The sequence below is a fragment of the Lactuca serriola genome, chromosome 8 (assembly GCF_051521515.1).
Source record: "Lactuca serriola cultivar US96UC23 chromosome 8, Lser_US96UC23_V15, whole genome shotgun sequence".
Taxonomy (NCBI): Eukaryota; Viridiplantae; Streptophyta; class Magnoliopsida; order Asterales; family Asteraceae; genus Lactuca; species Lactuca serriola.
This window is the reverse complement of record NC_136415.1, coordinates 268,466,252-268,493,177: the sequence shown is the minus strand read 5'-3', so window position 1 is coordinate 268,493,177 and position 26,926 is coordinate 268,466,252. Positions and strand designations below refer to the sequence as shown.

At 40.3% G+C, this 26,926-nt stretch overlaps 1 protein-coding gene and 1 non-coding gene across 2 annotated transcripts; both read left to right on the top strand.

The window, feature by feature from the left end:
• Positions 1-1,522: 1,522 nt before the first annotated feature.
• On the top strand, positions 1,523-1,629 carry LOC145071637 (small nucleolar RNA R71). The gene has a single exon (XR_013690643.1). It is a non-coding gene; the product is annotated as a small nucleolar RNA R71 (small nucleolar RNA).
• Positions 1,630-4,775: 3,146 nt separating this feature from the next.
• LOC145069214 (exocyst complex component EXO70C1-like) lies at positions 4,776-7,199 on the top strand. Its single transcript, XM_079016164.1, has 2 exons — positions 4,776-6,817; positions 6,946-7,199. The coding sequence occupies exons 1-2, from the start codon at positions 4,951-4,953 to the stop codon at positions 7,059-7,061; spliced, it is 1,983 nt and encodes a 660-aa protein (XP_078872290.1). The 5' UTR covers positions 4,776-4,950; the 3' UTR covers positions 7,062-7,199.
• The last annotated feature ends 19,727 nt before the right edge of the window (positions 7,200-26,926 follow it).

Here is a 26,926-nt window from a genome sequence, read left to right as displayed (position 1 = left end):
TCCTTCACTGCTTCACTTTCATTCAACACTACAAAATAAGATCAAGAACTAAAGAAACACATCATCATTCGGTGAAGATAAAATAAAACTAAAATGAAAAATAAAACTAAAATGAAAAATAAAACTAAAACTAAATCAAATAAGAAAAGAAAATGCAACCTCTAAAAAAATCGGGTTGCCTCCCGACAAGCGCTTCTTTTTGAGGAGTCATGAGCCGGACTCCTTCCCACTCTACGTTGCATCGGGTAGAAGTGTAACCTCCCCAGTCTCCATCATCTTGAACCTTACTCGTTTGTAAGCAACCCTTCTTTTGAATGCCTTGAACTTTCTTGCATTTTTGGGTTGACATCTTCTTTATGTTTCCGCTTGATTTCTTTCCTCATTCTCGTGTCTTTAGCTTTTTTCTTGTCTCTTTCCGGGTTTTACTTGTCAAAATGAGACTCGTCACTGTCTACTTCTTTTTCTTCAATCGCCTCCGTTACTGGATTTAGTGTTCTTGTAAAAGCAAACACCTCAAACATCATTGGCGTTGACGCTGGAGGTTTTGAATAATTCACTTCTTTTTCCAATTATTATTTTGGTAAAGGTTCCTCCCATTCCTCCCACTCTTCTTCCTTCACACGTTCAAAGCCATCATGCTTAAGGAACTTAATGTTTTCTTATTTCACTGAATTTGCATTGGCACGAGATGGGAAAGGAAGAGGTGGTCGATACGGCTCAACAACTGAGAAATCATAATTTTCTTTTATCGCCCATGATGTGGCACTATTGTCTCCACATCCTGGCGACTGGGAAGCTTCACGATACTCTTCTTCTTCTTTCCTTTTTACTTCTAGTGACTGATTAGACTCCTCTTCAAGGTCCTTCATATGCTCCAATTTATTTTCTTCTTCTATATCAACGGCCATGACTTGATCCATAGGGATTGGCTCGACTTTTCTTGAAAGTAAATCCGATAGCTTTTCTTGTAAAAGTTTTGTTAATTGCCCAAATTGTGTGTGGATGCTCAAAATAGATGCTTGTTGAACTTTAAGCGTTGCATCAGTTGCATCATGTCTTTTTTCGCTAGCTTCCATGAATCTGAATAGCATCGACTCGAGAGCATCTATCTTCTCGGATTGGACTCGTTCTAGTTGGTAGAGCTTATGATCTAGTTGTTGATATTTTGTCATGTCTTGAGCTCTCTTGTACTCCAACTCACAATCCTTAGTAGAATGGGGTCCTCCACAAGCTCCGCGTCTATCTTGAATTGGTCCGCCCAATTTTGTGATCTTTTCTTCCATTGCATCGAGCTTTGCATTTACTGCACTGATAGTATCTTGACCTCCATCTTTACTTGAATTTCCTTTAGTGAAATCATCCCTTGAGTTATGATACTCTCTTGAATGCTTAGTGAATTCTTCAATCAAAGCTTTATTTGTTGTCGGATTCTTCTTTTGTCATGGACCCTTGCGAGTCTAGAAGTTGACGAGTGCACACATTGACTCCATCATAAAATATCGAGATTTCTTGTTGCACATTGAAGTCATTTTGAGGGCAATGTTGTAACAATCTCTTGTAACGTTCCCAAGCTTCGTATAATAACTCCCTTTCTAATTGTTGAAAATTTTGTATGTTTCTTTTAAGCTTTGCCACTTTCAAAGGAGGGGTAAACTGGTTTATGAACTCAGTCTTGAAATCAGCCCATGTCGTGATTGCTCCAAAGGGAAGAGATTTTAACCATTCTTTTGCTTCGCCCTTCAACGTGACCGGTAAAAGTCGAAGCATCACCGCATCTTCACTCACGTTTGGTGCATTAAAATAATGTGAAATATCCACCACCTCTTCTATATGCTCATAAGCGTCCTCATGCTCATTTCCATAAAAAGGTAGTCCCCTTAACATATTAATAATGTGTCCCGGAAGTTCAAACTTTGTCGTGGCTGGGATTTTTGGTGGATCAAGACCCCATCTATTGTCGTTCCTCATATGTCGCTTGTATTCTTCCATTGACATGGTCGTGATATCCTCCATATATCCTGCTAAAAAAAAGTAAAAAAAAAACGCATAAAAAGGAACAAAAACTAAAATAAAAAAAACTAAAATTAAAAACTGCCTGGAACGTGACCATGACGTGGCCAAGGTTCCCACGATGTGGTTGATGTTCAGAAGAAAAAATAAAATAAAATAAATGTTGCAAAAATAACTTTTTGTGGTTTTTAACCCACAAAAAGGATCGAATAACTAAAAGTAATTAAATTAAAATCAACTAAGCCGTTCCCCGGCAACGGCGCCAAAAACTTGATGTGCACAAATTATACCTATCAACTTTTAAATTTATAACCTAACAAACTTATACTAACTATGCACCTATAGGCAGTGTACCTAATCAGATTATAGTATAGCTTAGATAAGTCGGGTGTCGATCATAGGAACGGTATTTAATTAATAAAATAATTACTAAAAGCTAAAGTAAAAAACAACTAAAATAGGGGTTTTTTATCTGATTTTACAAGTTCAGAAAAACTTAAATTAAAATAACAAACTAATTACTAAAGTAAACAACTAGAAAGACAGTTTAAAACCAAGAACAAAAAAAACTCTCATTTAGCTTCGAATCCCTCATTTTTCCTATGGTTGATTTCAAATCAATGGATTAATTTCGTTAGTTACCAAATAAAAGTTACTAGTCATCATGGTCAGACTAACTAGCATAAGTCAATTTAATAACTTTAACCCAAATGATCATGCAAGTTAAGGATACTAAATTGATTTTAAAGATAATTTGGACTCTGAATTATAGAATCTACAGACTACTATTCTATGGTTAAGTCTAGTAATCAAGCAAATATTATGATCAAATACTGGTCTCTAACACATTTAAGCAACTAACTTATCATCTACACTAGGATATGGTCAATCTGTAGCTCTAGAAATTTAATGGTCATAAACAACTAGGTAAATCAATTTTCATGCAACTAACTGCAGTTTAACTACACAAAACTTGAGACTAGGCAATAAAGATAGAAACTTTAACTAGCTAGGATTAGATTTATCAAATAATATTTAAAGCAAAACCAACTTCATCAATCCATCAAACAAGAAATCAACACATAGTATTTAGGAGTTTATCTATTCTAAACGAAAGCAAGGGGTTTTAGCCCATAATCACAACTGGGAAACACATAAACATAAGGGAAACTAGACTAATCATGATTAAACTAGGCAAACCGAATGTGTAGATGCAAATCCTTGCTCCAATCTCTTTATCCTTTGAGCTCTAGTTGAATTATGCCCTCAAAGGGGTCTTGGAAGGGTATTTTTTTCGTTAATAGTCGCAGCCTTCAGTCATCTCTCCCCTGGAATTGACCTAATGTTCGATATATATATATATATATATATATATATATATATATATATATATATATATATATATATATATATATATATATAGTTACCAAAACTCTCGACACCACGACGTGGTACATGCACCACGTCGTGGTCATCAAGTTTATCCCGTATTCTCCAAGTCGACGTCAAGAATCGTGAAGATTCCATTCACCACTTCGTGGTGATATCACCACGTCGTGGTGGTTGAAAATCCGACTTTTCTCAAAACACGAAAGTAATCCGAAATTGTGTCTAGTTTTAAGATCATTTTGAATTTCATCTATCAGAGTTACGAGTCATGAGATATGCTCAAAATACTGACGAGGGGTCAAGCTGTCTAACAACATCTTTCTTGTGTCTTCTTCTTGCCTAAGCCTACATTTTCCTGCTTCCAGCTTCCATGTTGCTTTCGAGCATGTCTTTTATGCTATATAACATATATAGATTAAACATAATAAGTACCTTTTGTTCTATAATAAACATAATTATAGCTAAAAGTATTAAGATATGATGTAAAATATATGTGTAGATATGCAAATATCAGTGGTGGATCAAAGATGTAGGGTGGAGGCGTACCTAGGTTTATAAAGAGAGATGAGAGAGAGAGAGAGAGAGACGGGAAATGGAAGGAAATAAGTTAGTGATTGAGGAATTATAGGAATTAACTAACGATGGTAAATGTCCAATTACTATAATACCCTTATCACCATTTGAAGTTACACTTTAATACCTGTGACTTTTAAAATTTTACATAAGTAGCTCATTCGATAATAACCTTAAATTTAGTTTTTTAAATGGTTTAGATCCGTTTTTGCGTTCTCAACCTTTTGGGTATTCTTATTTGATCATACTCACACACACACATACATACATATATATATATATATATATATATATATATATATATATATATATATATAATTTAAAATAACAAATGGTTATGATAAATAATTTTGTAAAAGGTAGGTTATGTAATACATATATTAATAAGAGGATAATCTGTTAATATTTTAATAATAATAAAAAAAAGTTTTATATAAGCGTAACAGTAACAGGTAAACAAACAACAAGCTGTGCTATAATTTCTTTTTGGATGACAAAACTAATTTTTTTAAAAACAAAATCTATAGATCTTTGAGTCATAACATTACTATATATTATCCGTTGGACTCTATTGAGTAACTCAAAGCTTCTGACGCAAGGAAATCGAAAATATAAAATACAAAAGATATAAATGTGTGTTGATTTTGCATTTTTGTTTTTGCATTTTTGCTACTTTGATTGATACAACTTTAAATGAAATCAAATCAATCGTTGCAACTAGAATTTCATTTGTGTTTTTAGAAATTAGAAATTAATATAATAAGATTAGTAAAAATGATAATCAATTTGAATGAAATTCGTATGGCAGTTCTCAAATTCCAACGCTGGACCGTAAAACTCAAAAGGGGACACACTATCCTTGTTAATCGGACCAACACAACCATATGAAATTAGGTCCCAAAAATAGGAAATTGGGATGTTCCACCACCCTCCTTCTTCTCCATCTTCATTCATCTATTCATCCCATACAAAAGTTTAATGGAAAAAATCTATAGCGGTAAGGTTAAGAACCGACGGAAATCTTACGTGGACGTGACTAAGCTCCCTGATGATGATGTTACCGACGCGTCTGACGCAGGGGATGATGTTGAAGATGAATCGTTGTTGCATCTTGATCTTCATCAAATCTCCATCGACATTGATCAATTCACCGACGAGTTGTCCACCGTCGACGAAAAGGAGATCTCACCTGAAATTCCTGATACGGTTAATACCTTCGTTGGGATCATAGAATCAAGGATTAATAAAAGATACAATTCAATTCAACCTGGCTCCAGATTTGCTAATTTGACGGAGGAAGACGAGTTTTTCATAGAAGCCATCAAACGTTTATCAAAACTGAAAATCGTTTTGGGTGAGTTCCCAAATTCGTCATCCTTTAATAAGGTCAGCAAGGTCCTTCAGCAAGCGATGGTTCTCATGGAAGAAGAATTCGGGGCTTTGTTACAAGATTGGACAACTTCTACTGAACCAATATCGAAATCTAAGTCTTCTTCCTCAAAATCGGATCCTCTCCCTACGCTAACACCTGAGACTTCATACTCAAATAACGAACAAGATTTTCCAGGGTACACAGAAGAAAACATTACTCTGATGAACAAAATTGCATCTCTCATGATCCCTGCAGGTTACCAATACGAATGTTGTCAGGTGTATAGTACGATGCGGAAAGATGGATTAAATGAGCAAGTCAAAAGGTTTGAATTTGAAAAATTTAACGTTGAAGATGTTCCAAAATTGAAATGGGTGTCGCTTGAACCAGATATAACACGGTGGATTAAATTAGCCAACCATTGTTCCAGCGTCCTTTTCCCCGCTGAAAGGAAGCTTGGTGAGACTGTGTTTTCCGACCACCTTAAGGTTTTCACAACCTTGTTTATCAACCTCCTCCGTGGCGTTACCACGTTACTTGTTGAATCTGTGACGGTTGTAGCAACAGCAAAGCCAAAGGCAAAGAGGTTGCTAAAATTCCTCGAAATGTACGTAGCGATCCGTGATCTTGGCGACTCCATTGATGACCCGGATTCCAGCAACGTGAAACTAGAAGAATCTTGCAGCCTCACGTCCGAAATAGCGTCTGCCACATACATCATTGGGCAAGTCGTCCTCAACATGTTCAATGATCTAAAGAGCTCCATCAAGAACGATGCCAACAAGACTCCCATCCAGGGAGGCGGAGTACACCCCACCACACGCTACGTCATGAACTATATAAAATGCGCATTTGACGAGTACCAACACGTATTGGAATACGTGTTCCGAGAACACACCAAACCAGAGGACGACACCGAGGAGGAGTCTTCAATATTGTCGAAACAATTATTGTCTGTGATCCAGCTGCTAGACAGTAACCTTGAAACAAAGTCAGCACTTTACAAAGACGCATCATTGGGGTACATATTCCTGATGAACAACGACCGGTTTATATTGCAAACCGTGAAGGAGATGAACGGAGTTCTTGGAGATAATTGGTGTCGGCGGAAGTCATCGGATGTGAGGAACTACCACAAGAGTTACCAGAGGGAAACATGGAACAGGCTACTACAATGCCTTACACAAGAAGGTGTCCAAGTCAAAGGGAAGCCAAATAGACGAATATTGAAAGAGAGGTTCAAGAATTTTAATGCAATGTTCGACGAGATATACAAGACCCAAAGCACATGGGTGGTGAGCGATGATCAGTTGTTATCCGAGATTAGGGTTTCCATAACTGCTGTCGTCAGTCCAGCGTATAGGTCATTTGTTGGCAGGTATAAGCCACAGTTTGAAGGAGCAAAGAGCATCGATAAGTACATCAAGTATCAACCTGAAGATGTCGAAGCAATGATTGAGACTTTATTTGAAGGTAAACTATATATGTGTTTACTACTACTTATTATCATCAAAATCATTTTGCATAAAGTTTGTTAATTGTTTTATTTGCATTTTGCTAAAATGTTTTATTATATGACATGAAACTATCCAACCTACAAGGCACGGAGAAGGTTGACAATCAAATGAACTCTATACAAGCTGTATCAACGGTGAAGCAAACCACAGGGGCTTTCAAGAATCTACTTAAGAGTTATAAAAACGTGGGACTTATGTAATACTTAACACAACAATAGCTTTGATTAGATAGAATCTAGTGAAATTTTAGTTAATTAGTGACCTTCCCTTTCACATTTGTATACTAGTATAGATATGTATGGATATAGGAGGACAATGTGTGAATATATACAACAAAAGTTTTCAAGGACTTATCATAATAATACAACAATAACAAAACAATGGTACCACCGCCCGAATGGTTATCATTATAATTAACAGACAATTAATGGTCACTACAAGAAAGAAATCTGGATAATAGTGGCAACGCCTTTAGCTATCGGCAACACTTGTTAATTATTAACGGGGACAAGTAAACAACATGTTTCTTGTCGCCGCTATTACCAATATCAGCGATCCGTGTGCTTATTACTTTGACCGTATGTCGATTTATCCCATAGATCAAATGGCTAGGGTTTAGTTGGTACAAATTGCTTTACAGACGACAGCATTTGAGGCGATAATGTCGCCCCTAATACCCCTCCAATATGGCTCGCAAACTTTCCACCGATACCTTGCCCATTACCTTAAATGATGTTGCCAAACTTACTACTTTTGATGTCCATAACAAATGTGTAGAGGGAAACATTCATTTTGATAGTGGTAATTTTAAGGGAAGTGATTCGTACACAATATTTTTTTGCCATATACAACAATTCATGCATTATATAATTGTACAATACAACATTTTAAAGTACCAATTGTTGTGTATGGAGAAAAATTGTTGTATACGAATCAGCTCCTTAATTTTAACGGCTTGGTCTATTTGACATGACAGAACCCTACAAAAATTTGGAAGATTAAAGGCGTCAAGAAGGTTAACATATATGCGCCAATTCAGAATAGTATTGTTATTTAATCCTATTGCATTTCATATCCACGTACAGGAATATTGGAGGAAATTAAACCACGAAGTATGTGCTAACGGTATGTTTGTGTTTTTATTTGTAAGGTTATGGAATTTCTAAATGAAATTCTATTCCTGATTAAGTGATTATTCTAAAAAGAATTAGAGATAACACATGGGCATTGAGTGTTTAAGTATAATTGCTTTCGTGTCATTATTTACAAGGCCGGCCGAGGGTGTGCTGTGTAGCGCACAGGGCCCCTAAAAAAATAGGGCCTGAATTTTAGCCATATTTTCTATTTAATATTTATATTAATAATATGTTATTTGTAATTCGGCACAAAATTCTTTGAGTTCAGTCGGCCAAAGGCGTCGCGTATCATTACTTATATTTTAAACAACCCGTGTTCGATTCTTCCGGATCACTTTTGATGTCTTTTTACATTATCCCTATTTAGATGAGCATGATAATAAAGGTGATCTGTCAAAACATGTGGGCTTCGATGGGGTGAGATAGGTATATTTTTGAACTCAAAGTAATAACCAATAGACCTGTGTCAAATGTTTAATTTTATACATTTAAATGTAAGAAATGCAAGATACTTTTATAGTTTAAGGAATCTATACAGAAATATCATATAATATAATAACGTATTTTTTGGTTACGAAGTAATGATTTTGGTAGAGGATATGCATTTTTTTTCACAAATATGAGTCTATTATATAACATGGTTGAAAACGAATTCTGAATTGATTAGTGAAATGAGGAAAGAATTTTACATTTCATTATAATTTACTTAATAAGAACTATTTCTATTAGCAAAGTTATCTACATTTTTTAAATGGTTAAATTGGTTATAAACTAATGCTATTAACATCCTTTATTTTTGCAACAAAAAAAACTTTATTTTATTTAATGTTTTGTTTATATCTACAAAGGATGGTTCTATGAAGGTGTTTGGTGTTGTTGTTACTAACCCATCTAGGGATGTCAAAAAGTCCCGTGGGACCCCTTTCCCGTGGGGTGGGGGAACGGGGGTGGGGGCGGGGGTAATGAAGGGGATTCGGGGGCGGGGGCGGGGGTAGGAAGACTGAACATTCCGGGGGCGGGGGCGGGGGTGGGGGAACAGGAAAATTTGGGGGGCAGGGGCGGGAGATGCACTCCCCGCCCCGTTTGCCCCCGTTGACATCCCTAAACCCATCGTCGATTTGTCGCAAATGTGTTGGAATTAGATGGCATGTGTCACGGTTCTATTTTCCGTCGATGAAAATTTCTAAATGAACGGTATTCTTTTTACTCATAGTCACTAATTATATTAGTGAAGGTCTAGCGATGGCCTGTTAGTCGTCGAATATTATAGTATAGTAAATAAAAAAGTTATATTTAAGGGTCCATTTTAAATTTTCGCAAAGGGCCTTCAAAATTAACGGACCGGCCCTGATTATTTATATCAAATAAACACTTATTCAACGGTGCTTTTAAATAATAGGGTAAATTGGTCAATTACTCACATTTAAAATTTTCAATATATCAAACACCAATAGCTGTTGGTGTAAATAATCAAAATCTGATGGGTGCAGGTCAAAATTTAGCACGAGTGTCAAACTTATCAATATTTGATTATGAATAGAAACTAATTATAGCACCCCAATGGAAGATTTAACAACATGTTAATGATACGAATACAAAGCAAATAACACAATTAATTAAAGGTAGAAAATGCATAGTTTGGGTGGCACCTTGCAATCAACGACTTCAAGCCATCTAAGGCATGTTCGGCACTGAATGTTTGAAAGCTTCTAACTTCTAGCATTTGATAAAACGTTCCGTTTTGAACAGAAAGCCTGAAAAGGCACTACAAGCTTCTAGCAGTTCTGACCTTATGATGCAGTTTGAGCAGTTGCATGGCATGGACTCGCCGAGTTCGACGAACAGACTCGGCGAGTAGCTTGAAGATTAACTGGGACTCGTCGAGTTGTTCTTCAGACTCGGCGAGTTGAGTCGGGGTGGCCCCGCGATTCTTCCAGGAGTAACTCGTCGGGTCAAGGAGGATACTCGACGAGTAGATAGGGAATCTCAGAGAATTGGAGGACGTCTAGACTCGCCGAGTCGCCATGGCACTCGTCGAGTCCGGTCGAGTTGACCTAAGTCTGACTTCTTAGGGATAGTCACACTTAGAAGATATAAGTGTTAATGAGATATATGTGATGTTATAGGGGGGTTGTAGCTCGACGGATTGTGCGAGTGATTTCAGGATTTGCTAGCTTTCAGCGTTCACGAGGTGAGTCTTCTCACTATACTGTACCCGGAAGGGTTTGACTGTGTGACCGGAAGGTCAGATATGATATGTGATATGTATGCTATATGTGGTAAGTTATTTGTTATATGTGCTATGTATGTTATGTGGGCCGGAAGGCAATATGTGATGGCCCGGAAGGCGATTATGTCATGGGCCGGAAGGCGTTGTGTTGAGGACCGGAAGGTCAGGGCCTGGAAAGGTGTATGTGCGTAAGTTGTATATTGGGGAACTCACTAAGCATTTATGCTTACAGTTGTTATGTATGTGTTTCAGGTACTAGCGAGGACCGTGGGAAGGCGCCGGCGTGATCGGTACACACTGAAGGATGTTTTATGATCTTGGGATTTAGACAATTTGTATTTGACATGACACTTACATTATTTATGCCTTGTCTTGAATGGAAATACTTTATTTTTAAAATGAAAAAAATTTGTTTGAAAATTTGCGTTGTTACAATTGGTATCAGAGCCTTGGTTTGAGGGATTCGGGTGCACCTTCGGGAGTAACTGAACTCAAACCGAGGATTTGAGGAAAACTTTTTTTAAATAAAGGCATAACTTTTGTAAATGGTTTTGTGGTAAGCAAGAAAGAAGCAGTGTGTACGATCAGTCAGCGCCCGAACGGTAAAGATCCCCAAAATACCTTACAATATTATATGATATGAATTGTTATGCATGCTAGAAGACTAGGTATTCATGATAGGACTAGAGCGGCCTGATTTGTGATGCCTTAGTCTAGGGAAGTTTGCCGATATGAGATGCTTTGCTAGGGGTCGGGTAGATAGTGCATAACAGAAGTAGAGTACTCACTATCTGGGGTTTGGGGAGGAAGACTTGGGATGAATGCTGATGCGGTGTGGTCGGTAGTATTGGGCCCGTACTACCGAAGACACCGGGTCAGTGGGAGACCCAAGTAAGAATCCATGGATATCGGAGACTGAGTAGGGTTGCATTATCGAGTACGATTATACTCGATGGAGTCTCTGATAGTTTTATGTTGTATTTCAGAGACATCATGGTTAGACCACGCCACGGAGCGAGTTCGAGCGGTGTGAGTGACGAGGAGATTCGTCAGATGATTCACGAGGAGGTAGCTGCGGCGATCCGGGCTGAGATCCCGGAGATGTTTGGGTCTATTAAGACCACCCTGATGGAGACGTTTGAGGAGCGGTACGCCGCATTGACTGAAGCTGCAGCCGCTGCAGCTACCGCAGCTGTGGCCGCTGCCAGGCCACAGGGGGGTGACTCGTTGCTGTTCCGAGAGTTCAGCAACACGAAGCCACCTGAGTTCGATGGGACGCAGGATCCGATTACTGCGATGAGGTGGATCGCGGATATAGAGGGGTGCTTCTACACTTGTTCATGCCCGGAGCACCTGAGGGTACGGTTCGCTTTGAACCAGCTCCGTCTGGGAGCGAAGGATTGGTGGAAGTTCGTGACGGCGAACTTCACTCTGGCAGAGATTACATCAGTGACATGGGAGGGGTTTACTGCTATGTTCAGGGACGAGTACGTTCCCCCGGTGGAGAGGGAACGATTGGTTCAGGAGTTCCTAACCCTCAAGCAGGGTACTGATTCGGTTGCGGCGATCACGCGGAAGTTTCATGAGAGGGCGATGTTCTGCCCCGAGCTGGTGTCCACAGAGCAGGCTCGGATGAGCCGGTACTTGGGTGTTTTGAGGAGGGATATCCGGGAGTTTGTGTCGAACTCCACCTATCATACTTTTACTGAGCTTCAGGCGAATGCCAGGAAGCGTGAGATCGAGTTGGAGACCCAGGCCAGGGAGGCCGAGTCTCAGCAGGTGGACCGGCGGCCGGCTCAGTCTCAGCCGACAGCCAAGCGGACCAAGTCCGCCGATTCGAGGACGGGAGGTCCGAAGGGCCGCACTTGCGGAAAGTGCGGCAAGGGTCACGATGGGGCGTGTCGAGCTGGTGCTTGCTACAAGTGCGGCAAGGAGGGGCACATTGCTAGGGAGTGCCCCAAGGGGTTTATGGTTTGCTTTCATTGCAACCAGACCGGCCATCGGAAGGCCGAGTGCCCTCAGCTTCGTCAGGGATCTGCACCTACTGCCAGGACTACTGAGACTCGACCGGTGAAGGTCGAGGCCCCGAGGGCTCGTGGGAGAGCCTTTCAGCTGACTGCGGAGGAGGTCCGCGCTGCGCCCGATGTTGTGGCAGGTATGCTGTAATTCATGTATTTATTTTAATGTCGAGATGTTATGCTTATGTTATTATATGCGTAGGTACTTTCCTTGTGAACTCTGTGCCTGCTCTAGTGTTATTTGACTCGGGTGCAAGTAGGTCCTTTGTGTCCTTAGCCTTTAGTCAGCATATCAGCGTTAGTCGTGAGTCGTTGAGTCGACCTTTGAGAGTTTCTATAGCTGACGAGAGAGTGATTTGTGCCACGGAGGTTCTTCGGGGATGCGTGCTAGAGATTTTTGGGGTTGAGTTCCCGATTGACCTGATTCCTATCGCGATGGGTGACGTCTGTGTCATCGTGGGCATGGACTGGATGAGCCGATTTGGCGTTGTCATCGACTGTGAGCGTCAGCTGGTGACTATACGAGACCATAGTGGGGGAGTTCTTTCGGTGTACGGCGAGGGTACCCGTTCGGGATCAGCTTTTTGTTCGGCCGCTAGGGCGAGGCAGTGTCTACAACAGGGCTGTAAGGGTTTTGTGGCGTATGTGATGGATACGCGGGAGGTTTCCGAGAGACCGAAGTCAGTTGAGGAGGTCCCTGTGGTGCGTGATTTTCCAGATGTTTTCCCCGAGGAGCTGCCGGGAGTACCTCCTGTGAGGCAAGTAGAGTTTGGTATCGATCTAGTTCCGGGGGCCGCGCCTATTGCTAAGGTGCCGTATCGTATTGCACCTCCAGAGATGCAAGAGTTGTCCTCGCAGCTCCAGGAGTTGCTGGGGAAGGGATTCATTCGGCCGAGCAGCTCGCTGTGGGGAGCACCTATTCTGTTCGTCAAGAAGAAGGATGGTTCACACCGGATGTGCATTGATTACCGGGAGTTGAACAAGTTGACGGTCAAGAACCGTTACCCGTTGCCGAGGATCAATGATTTATTCGATCAGTTGCAAGGAGCATCTTGGTTTTCCAAGATCGATCTGAGGTCAGGGTACCATCAGGTGAGAGTGCGGGATGAGGATGTCCAGAAGACAGCGTTTAGGACGCGATATGGGCATTATGAGTTTGTGGTGATGCCTTTCGGGCTCACCAATGCCCCAGCTGTGTTCATGGATCTCATGAACAGGGTATGCAGGCCGATGTTGGATCGGTCAGTGATTGTATTTATCGACGACATCCTAGTGTATTCGAGATCTAGAGAGCAGCATGAGGAGCATTTGAGGGAGGTCCTTGAGGTATTGAGGTCGGAGAAGCTTTATGCAAAGTTCTCCAAATGTGACTTCTGGTTGCGGGAGGTCCAATTTCTAGGACACGTTGTTAATCAGGAAGGGATATTGGTCGATCCGGCCAAGGTTGAGGCGGTGATGAGTTGGGAGGTGCCGAAGTCACCCTCTGAGATCAGGAGTTTCCTTGGGTTGGCAGGGTACTATCGGAGATTTATTAAGGATTTCTCCAAGATCGCAGTGCCGCTCACCAGATTGACCCGGAAGGGTGTTGCATTCTCATGGGGACCCGAGCAACAGACCTCCTTTGAAACACTTCGCCAGAGGTTGTGCGAAGCCCCGGTATTAGCTCTCCCGGAAGGGATGGAAGATTTTGTAGTATATTGTGATGCATCGATTTCGGGACTGGGTGCAGTATTGATGCAGAGGGGTCATGTGATAGCTTATGCGTCGAGGCAGCTGAAGCCTCATGAGGCGAGATATCCCACGCATGATTTAGAGTTGGGGGCAGTAGTGTTCGCTCTCAAGATTTGGCGACACTACCTGTATGGGGTTCGATGTACGATATACACAGACCATAAGAGCTTGAAGTATTTGATGGATCAGCCCAACTTAAATATGCGTCAGAGGAGGTGGTTGGATGTGGTCAAGGATTATGATTGTGAGATCCTGTACCACCCAGGCAAGGCTAATGTGGTAGCCGATGCATTGAGCCGCAGGGCGGAGAGCACTCCATTGCGAGATGTATGTTTGAGATTGACTGTGATGACTCCAGTATTGGATGCTATTCGTGGGGCACAGGCCGAGGCTGTGCGACCAGAGATGCAGAAGAAAGAGCGGGTCGTTGGGTTAATTTCAGAGTTCGTTAAGGAGGGACGAGGGCTTCTGACGTTTCAGGGCCGGATCTGGGTACCATTCGTGGGCGGTACACGTATTACTTTGATGGAAGAGGCTCATAGATCGAAATTCTCGATCCATCCCGGTGCTACGAAGATGTATTTGGATTTGAGGAAGGAGTATTGGTGGCCCTGTATGAAGAGGGACGTCGCATGGTTCGCTGAGAGGTGCTTGACCTGCCGTAGGGTTAAGGCCGAGCACCAGAGGCCGCATGGCAAGTTGCAGCCATTGGAGATTCCCGAGTGGAAGTGGGAACAGATCACTATGGATTTCATCACCAAATTGCCAAGGACTGCCAGGGGAGTCGATGCAATTTGGGTGATTGTGGATAGGTTGACGAAGAGTGCACACTTCCTTGCCATCAGCGAGAGTTCTTCAGCGGAGAAGTTGGCGGAGATATATGTGAGAGAAGTGGTATCTCGGCATGGGGTGCCGATCTCGATTGTTTCAGACCGTGATGTACACTACACTTCCAGGTTCTGGAAGAAATTCCATGAGGAGTTGGGTACTAAATTGCATTTTAGTACCGCATATCATCCCCAGACAGACGGCCAGAGCGAGCGGACGATTCAGACGCTGGAGGACATGCTTCGAGCGTGTGTGTTGGACTTCGGGGGTAGTTGGGATGCGTATTTACCATTGGCAGAGTTTTCCTACAACAACAGCCATCATTCGAGCATTGGTATGCCACCTTTTGAGCTGTTGTATGGTAGGAGATGTCGGACCCCCATTTGCTGGGGAGAGGTGGGACAGAGGGTGATGGGCAGCACAGAGATCGTGCTTCAGACGACAGAGCAGATTCAACAAGTTAGACAGAGATTATTGACCGCCCAGAGCCGACAGAAGAGTTATGCAGACAGGCGCCGATCCGAGCTTGAGTTTCAAGTCGGCGACTTCGTTCTCCTGAAGGTCTCTCCTTGGAAAGGAGTGATTCGATTCAGGAAGAGGGGCAAGTTGGGGCCCCGGTACATTGGGCCATTTCGTGTGATTGCAAGGATAGGCCGGGTAGCCTATCGTTTGGAGTTGCCAGCAGAGTTGGGGCAAATCCACGACACCTTCCATGTGTCGCAATTGAGGAAGTGCATAGCCGATGAGTCGGCAGTGGTTCCATTAGAGGACATTCAGGTGGATGCGAGCCTGAATTATGCCGAGAGACCAGTGGCCATCAGGGATCGGAAGATCAAGGTTCTGAGGAACAAGGAGGTACCTCTGGTGTTGGTTCAGTGGCAACACCGTAAGGGATCGGAAATGACTTGGGAGCCGGAACGTGAGATGCGGGAGCAGCATCCGGAACTATTTTCAGAGTGAGACTTCGAGGGCAAAGTCTAATCCTAGTGGGGGAGAGTTGTAACAGCCTGGAATCTCAGGTATTTTTAAATTATGTTTTTGGGGTGATTTAAGAGGGGACTCGGCGAGTTGGAGCCTAGACTCGCCGAGTAGGATCGCAGACTTGGTCGCGGGATCGCGACTGGACTCGACGAGTCCAGATATGGACTCGGCGAGTCTACGCTGTTTAGCGAAAACCCTAACCGTTCAGGTTTGGGACGTATAAAAAGGAGTCATTGGCCGTCATTGTTCATTTTAGCCTTCTGAGAAGAACCCTAAATCGATTGTGTGCATCTGGAGCAAGGATTATAGGCCATTGTTGATTATAGAAGAGTTGTTGTGCAAGGAAGAGAAGGGATTGGCTAAAGGAACAGCAAGGGAGTCACATTCTGAGGATTGGGGACACAGAGAATACATCATCCAGGTAAGAATTCGAGTATACTCTGCTATGTTGATGTGATTATGGAATTAGGGTTTATGGAACCCTTTTGTGAATAGATTGATTGTTACCCTAGTCCCCTAATCGATTGTAACCCTGTATTGGGACCTTTGGAGGTCCAGAATGTCCCATGTCTGTGCATTTCGGGAATTGATGAAGGTTTTGGATTGGAATCCTTATGCCTTAGGTCAAAATGTAAATTATGAATCATAGGGTGTATCATGAGCACTGAAATGAGGACTTTACGTGATGGATCAGCCTAGGAAGGCCAGACCTAGGAATGGTCGGAGCAGTTCTGACCTTATGATGCAGTTTGAGCAGTTGCATGGCATGGACTCGCCGAGTTCGACGAACAGACTCGGCGAGTAGCTTGAAGATTAACTGGGACTCGTCGAGTTGTTCTTCAGACTCGGCGAGTTGAGTCGGGGTGGCCCCGCGATTCTTCCAGGAGTAACTCGTCGGGTCAAGGAGGATACTCGACGAGTAGATAGGGAATCTCAGAGAATTGGAGGACGTCTAGACTCGCCGAGTCGCCATGGCACTCGCCGAGTCCGGTCGAGTTGACCTAAGTCTGACTTCTTAGGGATAGTCACACTTAGAAGATATAAGTGTTAATGAGATATATGTGATGTTATAGGGGGGTTGTAGCTCGACGGATTGTGCGAGTGATTTCAGGATTTGCTAGCTTTCAGCGTTCACGAGGTGAGTCTTCTCACTATACTGTACCCGGAAGGGTTTGACTGTGTGACCGGAAGGTTAGATATGATATGTGATATGTATGCTATATGTGGTAAGTTATTTGTTATATGTGCTATGTATGTTATGTGGGCCGGAAGGCAATATGTGATGGCCCGGAAGGCGATTATGTCATGGGCCGGAAGGCGTTGTGTTGAGGACCGAAAGGTCAGGGCCTGGAAAGGCGTATGTGCGTAAGTTGTATATTGGGGAACTCACTAAGCATTTATGCTTACAGTTGTTATGTATGTGTTTCAGGTACTAGCGAGGACCGTGGGAAGGCGCCGGCGTGATCGGTACACACTGAAGGATGTTTTATGATCTTGGGATTTAGACAATTTGTATTTGACATGACACTTACATTATTTATGTCTTGAATGGAAATACTTTATTTTTAAAATGAAAAAAATTTGTTTGAAAATTTGCGTTGTTACAAGGCCCTTCATCATCTTTCACTGCCCTTACTTCCTCCGGTGAAAATTTCGAACTCGATGAGGAGAGGCAGTGTGTCGCCCATGAGAAACCCCGAATCGCATATCTATACAATTTTACTCGAGTGATGGGCCTATGTACATGTGGAGAAGCCAATGAGGAGTGGAGAAGATGGTGGGTCGAAAATTAGGGTTTTTGGAGAGATGTATTTGTGAAGACGGAGATAAAAGATGGAAGCAATTTTTTTGTGAAGACGGAGATAAAAAATGGAAATTTTTTTTTGTGAAGACGAAGATGAAAGATGGAACGAAGGTGGAGGAGAAACAAGTTGGTGTTTTCTAATTTATAGGATTTCCTTTTCCAGCTAGCTATTAAGGACGAGGATGCACATTATCTAAAAAATTATAAATCGACAGCAAATTTTATGGCATGCAAAAATGTGTGTCTTAGAAACTTAAAAATTTATAAGAGATGAATTTTTTTTACAACACCCACTTTTGCTAGTCATAAATCTAATGTGTGTCGTAGTTCAGTGTCATTAAATGTAAATAGTTGTTTTCTAGGAATGACTTATTTTTGTCCATCGCTATGTACCACAATTACTTCAAACATCTGTTGGGTTTTATGTACTTTAACATTCATATGGTTCACACACAACCCTAATGCTTTGGATCTAAGTTTTCTCTAATTATACATACAATATTGGTTTCCAAAGCATGAAGCCTAACTAGCATGCAATTTGACATAAACAACATAGTAAAACTTGTTAGAAGATTACCTCTTTGTTGTAGTTTGTAGATCTTGTCCTTTCAAGAGCTTAGCACCCCAAGTGTTGTGCCTCAAACAAGTCACAAACACCAAATAAACAACTAGATGTGAAAGAGGCTAAAGGAGACTCAAAATCGACTTCTCTTCTTGGAATGCAAGTAGTAGTAAGTCTAACCGACTTTAGACTTCTAGATATATATATATATATATATATATATATATATGTGTGTGTGTGTGTATGTGTGTATGTAGAACATCAAGGGTCATGTGTAACCTTAATCCATACACATTAGCCCATGATCCATCCATTTGATTTGGATAAATACTTCATGGATTAACCCATAAGCCCATCACAAATCAAACCATGGATCATTAGCCCAACTCATATGTATCAATTTAATTAGTCTATTTTGTTCACTAAATTAATTCTTAATTAATTCTTTATCAATACTAATTAAATAATATGAATCCTCATTTAATATATTATACTTATAATATATTAATAAATCGTAAATAACCTCTTACTCAAATATCCATTTATCAAATTGTTCTGGTGAAGGCAACCCGAAATGGACCATGCTACTATCGGGTCAAGTACATACCAATTATAGTTATGGGCTTAGACACCTAATCCAACAGTCTCCCACTTGGATAAGTCTAATAACTATAATTGCCAATGCAACTTAAAATCCGATAGCAATCGTAGCTCTCAAAAAGTCGTTGTCGAACTCTGAACAAATCAAACGATGTGTCCATTAGTAAGAGACTATATATTCCTCCATTCTACAATATATCATATGAACTGAGACATGGATTATAATCATTCTCTCTATTCATGTATTGTTTCACAATTTCTGATTTATGACAACTAACTAATTGAACAAATCAAATCAGTCCAGGCTTGGCCAAGCGCTTAGGGTTGTCATCACTAAATCAACGAGGGGCCTACATATATCGCTTTTATCCCAGATTGGGTAAAAGGAACGGATAAACTTCGACTCATATGCTTGCTTGTACCTAGTCATCAAATCACACACAACAATATGTTTTATAACACCACGTTACTGGTGTGTTTACATATGTAAATGTGCAACCGACTTGTAAACTACAACTCACATGTCTTGATTTCAAGAATATAAGATATTATCGTCTCATGATCACTCATGATAAATGATGGGTTTTCAGCATTCTAAGCCTCCTATGGTGTACATGCAACCCTATAAACCTTGGATCTATGTTTTCTCTATTATACATGCAAATATTCAACCAAGGTTTCATCCTAACTAGCATAATATGAAGTATATACAATACAAGAATCTAGTTGAGTGACATACCTTTTGATGGAGCTTGAAGTCTTGAATCTTCAAGAGCTTAGTGCCCCAAGTGTTGCACCTCAAATGGTTCACACAACACCAAAAACCCTTGGAATAACTTGAGAAGAAGAATACTTAGGTTCGGTCTATAGAAATCGGCCTTACCCTCTATTTGTGTATGCACTAGTGCCCATTTCATGAACTAAAGACCTCTTTATATAGTTGGAGGATTAGGGTTACATTTATGTAAACCCTAATACCCACGACCTTTCATTTCCATAGGATCCATGGGTTAAAACTCCATGGACTATCCATGAAAGCTTAGCCCAACCTAAATGAACTTGGCTCATCCTACATATATACTTAGTTCCTTTTGATCACTAAATTAATTCTTGATCAATACTAATTAAATAATATGATTTCATATTAATATATTATAACATATAATATATTAATATAAATCGTAAGTATCCTTTTTCTCATTTTGTCTATCTAATTGTTCTGATGCCATGCAACCCAAATGGACCATGCTACTCTCGGGTCGAATACATACCAATAATAGTTATGGGCTTAGACATCTAATCTAACAGTCTCCTACTTGGATAAGTCTAAAACTATTATTGCGTATGACTCCAAGATCCCGACTAGCAATCGTAGCTCTTAAAGCCGCTGCCGAACTCTGACCTAGTAATGATAAGGGATCATATATTCCTCAATTCTAGATATGATATGGACTGAGACATGGTTTATAATCATTCTCTCTGTCCATTTGTTGTTTCCTGATTTATGACGACTGACTAATTGAACAAATCAAATCATTCCAGGCTTGGCCAAGCACTTAGGGGTGTAATTACTGAATCATCGAGGGGCCCACATATATAACTTTTATCCTTCCAAGGGTAAAAGGAATGGATAAACTTTGACCCAAGTGTTCGCTTGTACTTACTCATCAAATTACACACAACGATATGTTTTATAACAACCAAGTTACTGGTTGCGTTTTCATAAGTCAATGTGAAACTGACGTGCAACTACAACTCACATGTCTCCATTTGAAGAATATAAGATATTATCGTCTCATGATTCACTCATGATAAAATCCATGAAGCGATTCAAACGAGCGTGGGTTGAATCCATTACTCGAATCTTATTCTAGGAGCACTCATGAACACTGCAAGCACTTTGTCCCAAATAAACTATAGACCCTTCATGACAGTCTTGCCTCAATACCTACTTCTAAAGTATGATCGACTGTAGATAGTCTAAATAATCTACTTATTCGGGAAGTCAAAACATGCAAAGTGAAACACAAGAATAATCGAATCCAATATGGTCTCAGAACTTATGAATATAAATAAAACACCTTTTATTTATCACCATATTGATTACACATTATTCATTGCATATTGTTTCAAATAATCAATTTAATACTTGAATTAAAACAATAGTCATGCCATGCTCCAAGCATGCACACTATGTTTGTCCAAACAGTAGTTATGTCATACACCAAGTATGCACACTATGTTTGTCTATGATCCTTACTTTGTGGAATAGATCAATTGAGCATAATTCCAATGATTCTCATTTCACAATCCCAAATCCTTATCGTAAGTGTAAGAATTCCAAATTCCTACCATTTACCAAAATCTGTTAGATTCTAAACTCATATGCATTGATGCTCTTGTAATGACTATGCATAGAGTCACAAAGACTTGGCAACAGACATTACAAAGTACTCCAATGGAGACCAATTTCATGGAAACGAAGTCTCAAATTCAAAGTACATTCCTTTGAACATCCTTCTTGCATTAAGTTTTTCTAATCTTACACAGATTGAATAACTTCCACCTATGGAGACATTTCTATATTCCCATTTTGACTATCAGTTTTGAACAAGAGTTGCCACTTTTTCAGAATATGTCAATATGGCCCTTTCCAAAAATTTACACCATACTTCCAACTGTCCATGAGCATCCAATATTTGGTAAAATCTCAGATTGTCCTCAACAATTTCTTAATCATTTTGGTCATATCCAATCCTAGACCTTTTCCCCTCTTAATGCCCTAGGCATTTGGAAAATTTAGAAAACATAAATATTATAGCGCATGTAATCGATCCTATACTCGAAGCATATGGGACACGATTCATGATGTCTCACAAAAAGACATAATCCTAGATCAGTCTTTTTCTACAATATTTTTTATTTATCATGTTTTCATAATTCGACTATGAAGAGGGATGTCGTAATCATAATCGAATTTGAGAACCCAATATATATAGAATTTCCTTATGTGGAACCATTCCAACATAAAATTCATATATATATATATATATATATATATATATATATATATATATATCCTTGACTAAAGATGATTAATATCTCAATCTAAGCTTTTAGAATTGAAATGAAGTATAACTTCCTCTCCTTTAATTACAGCAAAACAACTTTTCCCAATTGAAACTTTTTTTTCTATAATTAACATTGCTAACTTGCAACACTTATCATAATACTCATGTTCCCACTAGCATAATATTTATTAGCATAACACTTATGGTCCCATTAGCTTTGACATGCATCTAGAAATCAGTTGGACTTCTAGAAATCAATACCTTATTTACTTTCTTACCAAAGTTCAGATTTCTGATAAGAGATGCTTTGAGAAAACTTTATCAAAATCATACACCTTTCCTTAGATACCTCACATAAGTGTCTAGACAATTTTAAGAACTATGAAAAGGGATGCCGTAATCATAGTCTCAACTGTTTAGACCTTTGCCATTTCTCACAAGTCCATGTTAGTGTGTCGGTTAACCACACATGCTCCACTAACGACTTTGAGAATGCAAATATCACAATTGCTATGTACTTAAAAACCACTTAGTGAAAGTGTTTCCTCACCATCATTTTCATGAATCGGAGAGAAACCTTATGACATTTAGACTTTATGGTGTATGTGTTCCTATCCATGTGAGTTTGTCAAAACCATAATCACAAGACAAGTTTAGTGACAAATCCAAACTCATATGGACTAAACTTGTGCAATCTTAACTTCTTGCCACCTATCAGCACAAGGGTCTGCCATTGCTTCCAAGTAGTTATGCAAAAAACTGAGAACTTGTAGAACTCAGATGCATAGTCAACTTTAACTGGAATGGGCATAGAAATGTCAACACGATAGGTTACAAACCTCAAGTCATGCACTATTGATAAACTACAGTTTTTATTCTTGATTAGTTCTTGAAACTCTTTCAGGATCTTTTAGACTCCGACTGTCCTCTTGACATATAAGACTCTCTTGCCAAGAACTATTCCATGACAAACAAATATTCAAGAGATAGTGCGGATTCTTATCAAGACAAACACCTCACACAATTGGCCTTAGTTGGTCTTTGTTTTATCCAAAACATCACAACTTACCAATTTCAAAGGTACACGAGTAGAAAACATTTTACTCTTACATCCGACAAGTGTTATATACCTTTTTTAAGATGTGTCACTAAAGTTACAATCTTGGAGTATGACTCTAAGAATTGTTTTGGAACGAAGTTTGACTCATCTTCTTGATTTAACCACTTCAACAATTCATGACTCCTCTTCTTATCCATAAGATTGCACTAAGATGTCCTTAGATGTAACACTCGTGTTTCTAGCCTAGGCATTTATATTGAGTTGATAGTCTAGGTTAACCTTTGTAACTCATTTTGAAGAAATGAAAAAGAATTATGTGAATTATATGTTTTATGCTTAATTATTAGGGCTTAATAGCGTCAAAATTAAAGTGTGAGATAAGCCCGATATCTTTACATAAAGTTGTAGTGGTCGAAACAAGGATTTCGGGGATATAAAGAATACCAAAATCCGAGCTATAACGAAGAAGTTATGACCTGTCGAAGTTTCGCGACAAAACCGGCACGGTGCTGAATGTCGTAAAAAGTGAGTTTTTGATAAACTACTTTTTAGCCTTAGTAATCTAAACGAAATTCATAGTATTCGTTAAACCGAGAAGTTCGATAAAAACAACGCCCAAATCTGACTTCGTATGAGGAAGTTATGATTTTTCGAAGTTTCAGCTTACCAGTAGACAGCTAAAAACTCGAATTTTAGATCGAGCGATTTTTAGCCGACACAACCTAAACGAGAATTGAAGGTCTCGTCATTAGGAGCATAACGGTAAAAAGTCTGACGAAAACGGACGTCGGATGAAGAAGTTATGAATTTTTAACAGATTTCCTGTCCCGATCTGTTAAAAATAATAATATAAAATTTAAGTTCAAAATTAGCCGACAAAGTCTAAACGGTAGTTGTAGAGCGTAATTTTAGCTATGCGTGCATATAAAGAACGTCAAAAACGGAGCTCGTATGCGAAAGTTATGGATTTTAGAAGTTTTGCCGCGAAAATCGAGAAAATTCGCATAGTCACATTTTGCCACGTCACCCTCGCCTCGCATGCGCCATGTGTCCTGCTGAGTCACCGAGCTGTTGAGTCATGCGAAGCCATGCGTCAGATCCTGATTCGACCGAGGAGGAGGCCCAATCTGAAGCAGCTAGCACTCCAGCCGAAGCTTCGCCCTGCTGCCGCGTGTTCCGAGCCTCGCATAGCCTAGCTCCGAACCTCGCATGTGCACCAGTAGACCGCGGTCCAATCAGAAGCTGCCACCGAGCCCCTCACACGCGCAGCCTATGTGCGAGCACCTGCGGACCCTCCCCTGCGAGCCTTTGGATCTTCGCCACCTGGAGACTTCTCAGTCGTCCGATCAAAAGCTTCCCCCTATAAATAGAAGGGTGTGAACCCTCCAGGCTAGAATTTAGAAATTGTCAATTTTGGCCCCTTTTCACTATTTTGGCTATTTTCACATCCCCCAAAGCCCCGGTACTTATTCCAAAGCCCAGAATACTCCACGAAGTGCCCGAGAAGCCCGGAAAATTTATCTTTTCGGTTTCGAAGACCGACTTTTGCAAAGCCCGGTTTCTCAATAAAACTCCCGGTTTTATTAGAAACGATCGTTTTAGGAAACGAATTGCTGCCCGATTATCATCAAATCATGTGAGTGTATAGTCACTTTCATTTTACACATAGATATGAAGTATTTATCTTATAATACGTGCTATGTGTAAATATATTAAGTGTTTATTTGAGGTGACTGTTGTGTTGATGTTTTATACAAGTTTTAAACTGTATAAGTATTTTTATCTACAAATATGTTGGGTAGATAGTGATGTGTGATACAATAAAATTGATGAGAGGCCTCGATGTGTTTTGAGATCCAGTCATCTAGCGGAGTTTGGATGACGACCACGGACTTTCTAGAGAGTCCAATGGGAAACATTAGCATGTCCGCAACCTGTAGGTGTTAGTGAACTGAGAGTGTTCATTCGCTGTACTCCATCCCCCTCATGGTTCCCTTTAGGACATGTATGGCTGAGGAAACCCCTTAGCAGTAGTGTCCAGCCCGATGATATTCTTTAGGCTAGGTCCCTTGTGAAAAGTGTTTAGGGATGTAAACTGAGGATAATAGGAACGGGTAATCAGAGTTATTATTGATTGGTGAACTTAATAAGTTTATTATTATTGTGGGTTGAAAACCCTATATGCTCACTAGGCTCCCAAGCCTAACCCACTCAACTTTTTATGTTACAAGTAGTGGACCCTGAGCATAGTCGGAGGACAACGAGAGATTTTTGGATTATAGGCCAGTAGTTCTAAATAACTGTTGAAAGGCTTATAATGTCTTGTTTATGCTTTTGATCTGTATCGGAACATGACATCCCGAGGTTTTAATATATATATATATATATATATATATATATATATATATATATATATATATATATATATATGGAAAATATATACCTTCTTAATGAAGGGTTTTGATAAACTTTTATCATATGTTGTTTGGGGACCAATTCCGCAACATCTTTTAAAAAGATTTCTCTGATTTTATTTTAAAAAGCATAAATTAATTCGGTCTTTTCTGGCCGAGCAATGAGGGGATGTCACAGTTGGTATCAGAGCATTAGTTTAAGCGAACTAAGAAATTGAAGAATTTCTAGACTTGAACTTAGAATGCTAAGTGATGATTGTGAGATGAGTGTCTACCATATTTTAGACACGAGCACTAGTTTATTTTAGGGAAGATGCCTAAAATGCCCTTATGTGCTAAATGATATGTGTTTGCCATGTGTGCCATTATTTGTTCGGATCTATGGTCTGTTGCCGACCGGATCTGGAAACCTTATGTGTGTAGGATTCTAAGCGTATGATTATGAGATTAGAACTAACATGTAAACGTTTCGGAGTGATAAGGGAATTGACATGTCTAACAAGGATAAAGACCTAAATTCGCCTTATTCGTTATATAGATTGTAATGGCAAGAACTCGTAGTGGAGCTGCAAATGCAAATGGAAACAGGGATCAACAGCCTCAACCTCAAGTAGTTGAGCAAGTACCTGTTGTAGGAGCTGCACCTGAGCCAATGACGATGGCTGGGGTACATGCAATGATCCAGATGATGTTAGATCGCCAAATGGAGGAGACAAGGCGATTACTACAACAACATAGGGAAGAGACTACGATGCCTGTTGAACAGCCCATATTGAATGAAGGGCAATCAGTAGGAGGGAACTACAGTGGGACTCTTGGTCAAGCCAACCCACCGATAGTTAGACAAAACAACCAGGATGGAGGAGTTGATGGACACGGATGCAAATACAAAGATTCCATGGCATCTAAACCGCCGTGTCTATCTGGAAGTCCAATACCGGTGGAAGTCATGAATTGGATCTCCGAAATGGAGATGATGTTTGAAAGTTGCGAGTGCAACAACAAACAAAAGACCACACTTGCAATTCCCCTGTTAAAGTTTGGTGTGTTGAGCTGGTGGAAGTTACTAGCTGATTCGATGCACAAGGGTGAAGCTAGTAAGATGTCTTGGGAAGATTTTGGGGTACAATTGAAATTGCAGTACTGCTCTGAGCAGGATCTTCTGGAAATCAATAATGAGTTCCAGAATTTAAAGAAAAGAAAGATGAGCGTTACCGAATACGCTGCTAGTTTTATGGAAAAGATGAAGCTAGTTCCTCATCTAGTTCCAACTGAACTCTCTAAGGTCAACAAGTTTGCCCTCGGATTACCAGCGGACTTTGGTCTGATGGTTAAGCAAGCAACCACTTTGAAAGCCACCATCTGGGCTGCTAAGAATGTTGAGGTTCAGATCAAAGAGAAGGGGTTGGAGAGGGTAGAAGTTGGTGAAAAGAGAAAATTTGAAGGAACTTCTGGTTCCAACAAGAAAAGCAAATTTTCTAAGTCCAAGAGGTTTGGAGGAAGAGGAGGAGGTGAAGCGAAATGGTGTGAGAATTGCAAGAAAAAGCACTCTGGGAGATGTAGTGAGGAGGCGACTTGCTTCAAATATGGAAAGATTGGGCATTATGCCAACGCGTGTCCGTTCGACAAG

Coding starts and splice junctions, on each gene's coding strand:
- LOC145069214 (XM_079016164.1), top strand. CDS start 4,951: ATGGAAAAAATCTATAGCGGTAAGGTTAAGAACCGACGGAAATCTTAC. Junction 6,818..6,945: donor GATTGAGACTTTATTTGAAG/GTAAACTATATA, acceptor CCAACCTACAAG/GCACGGAGAAGGTTGACAAT.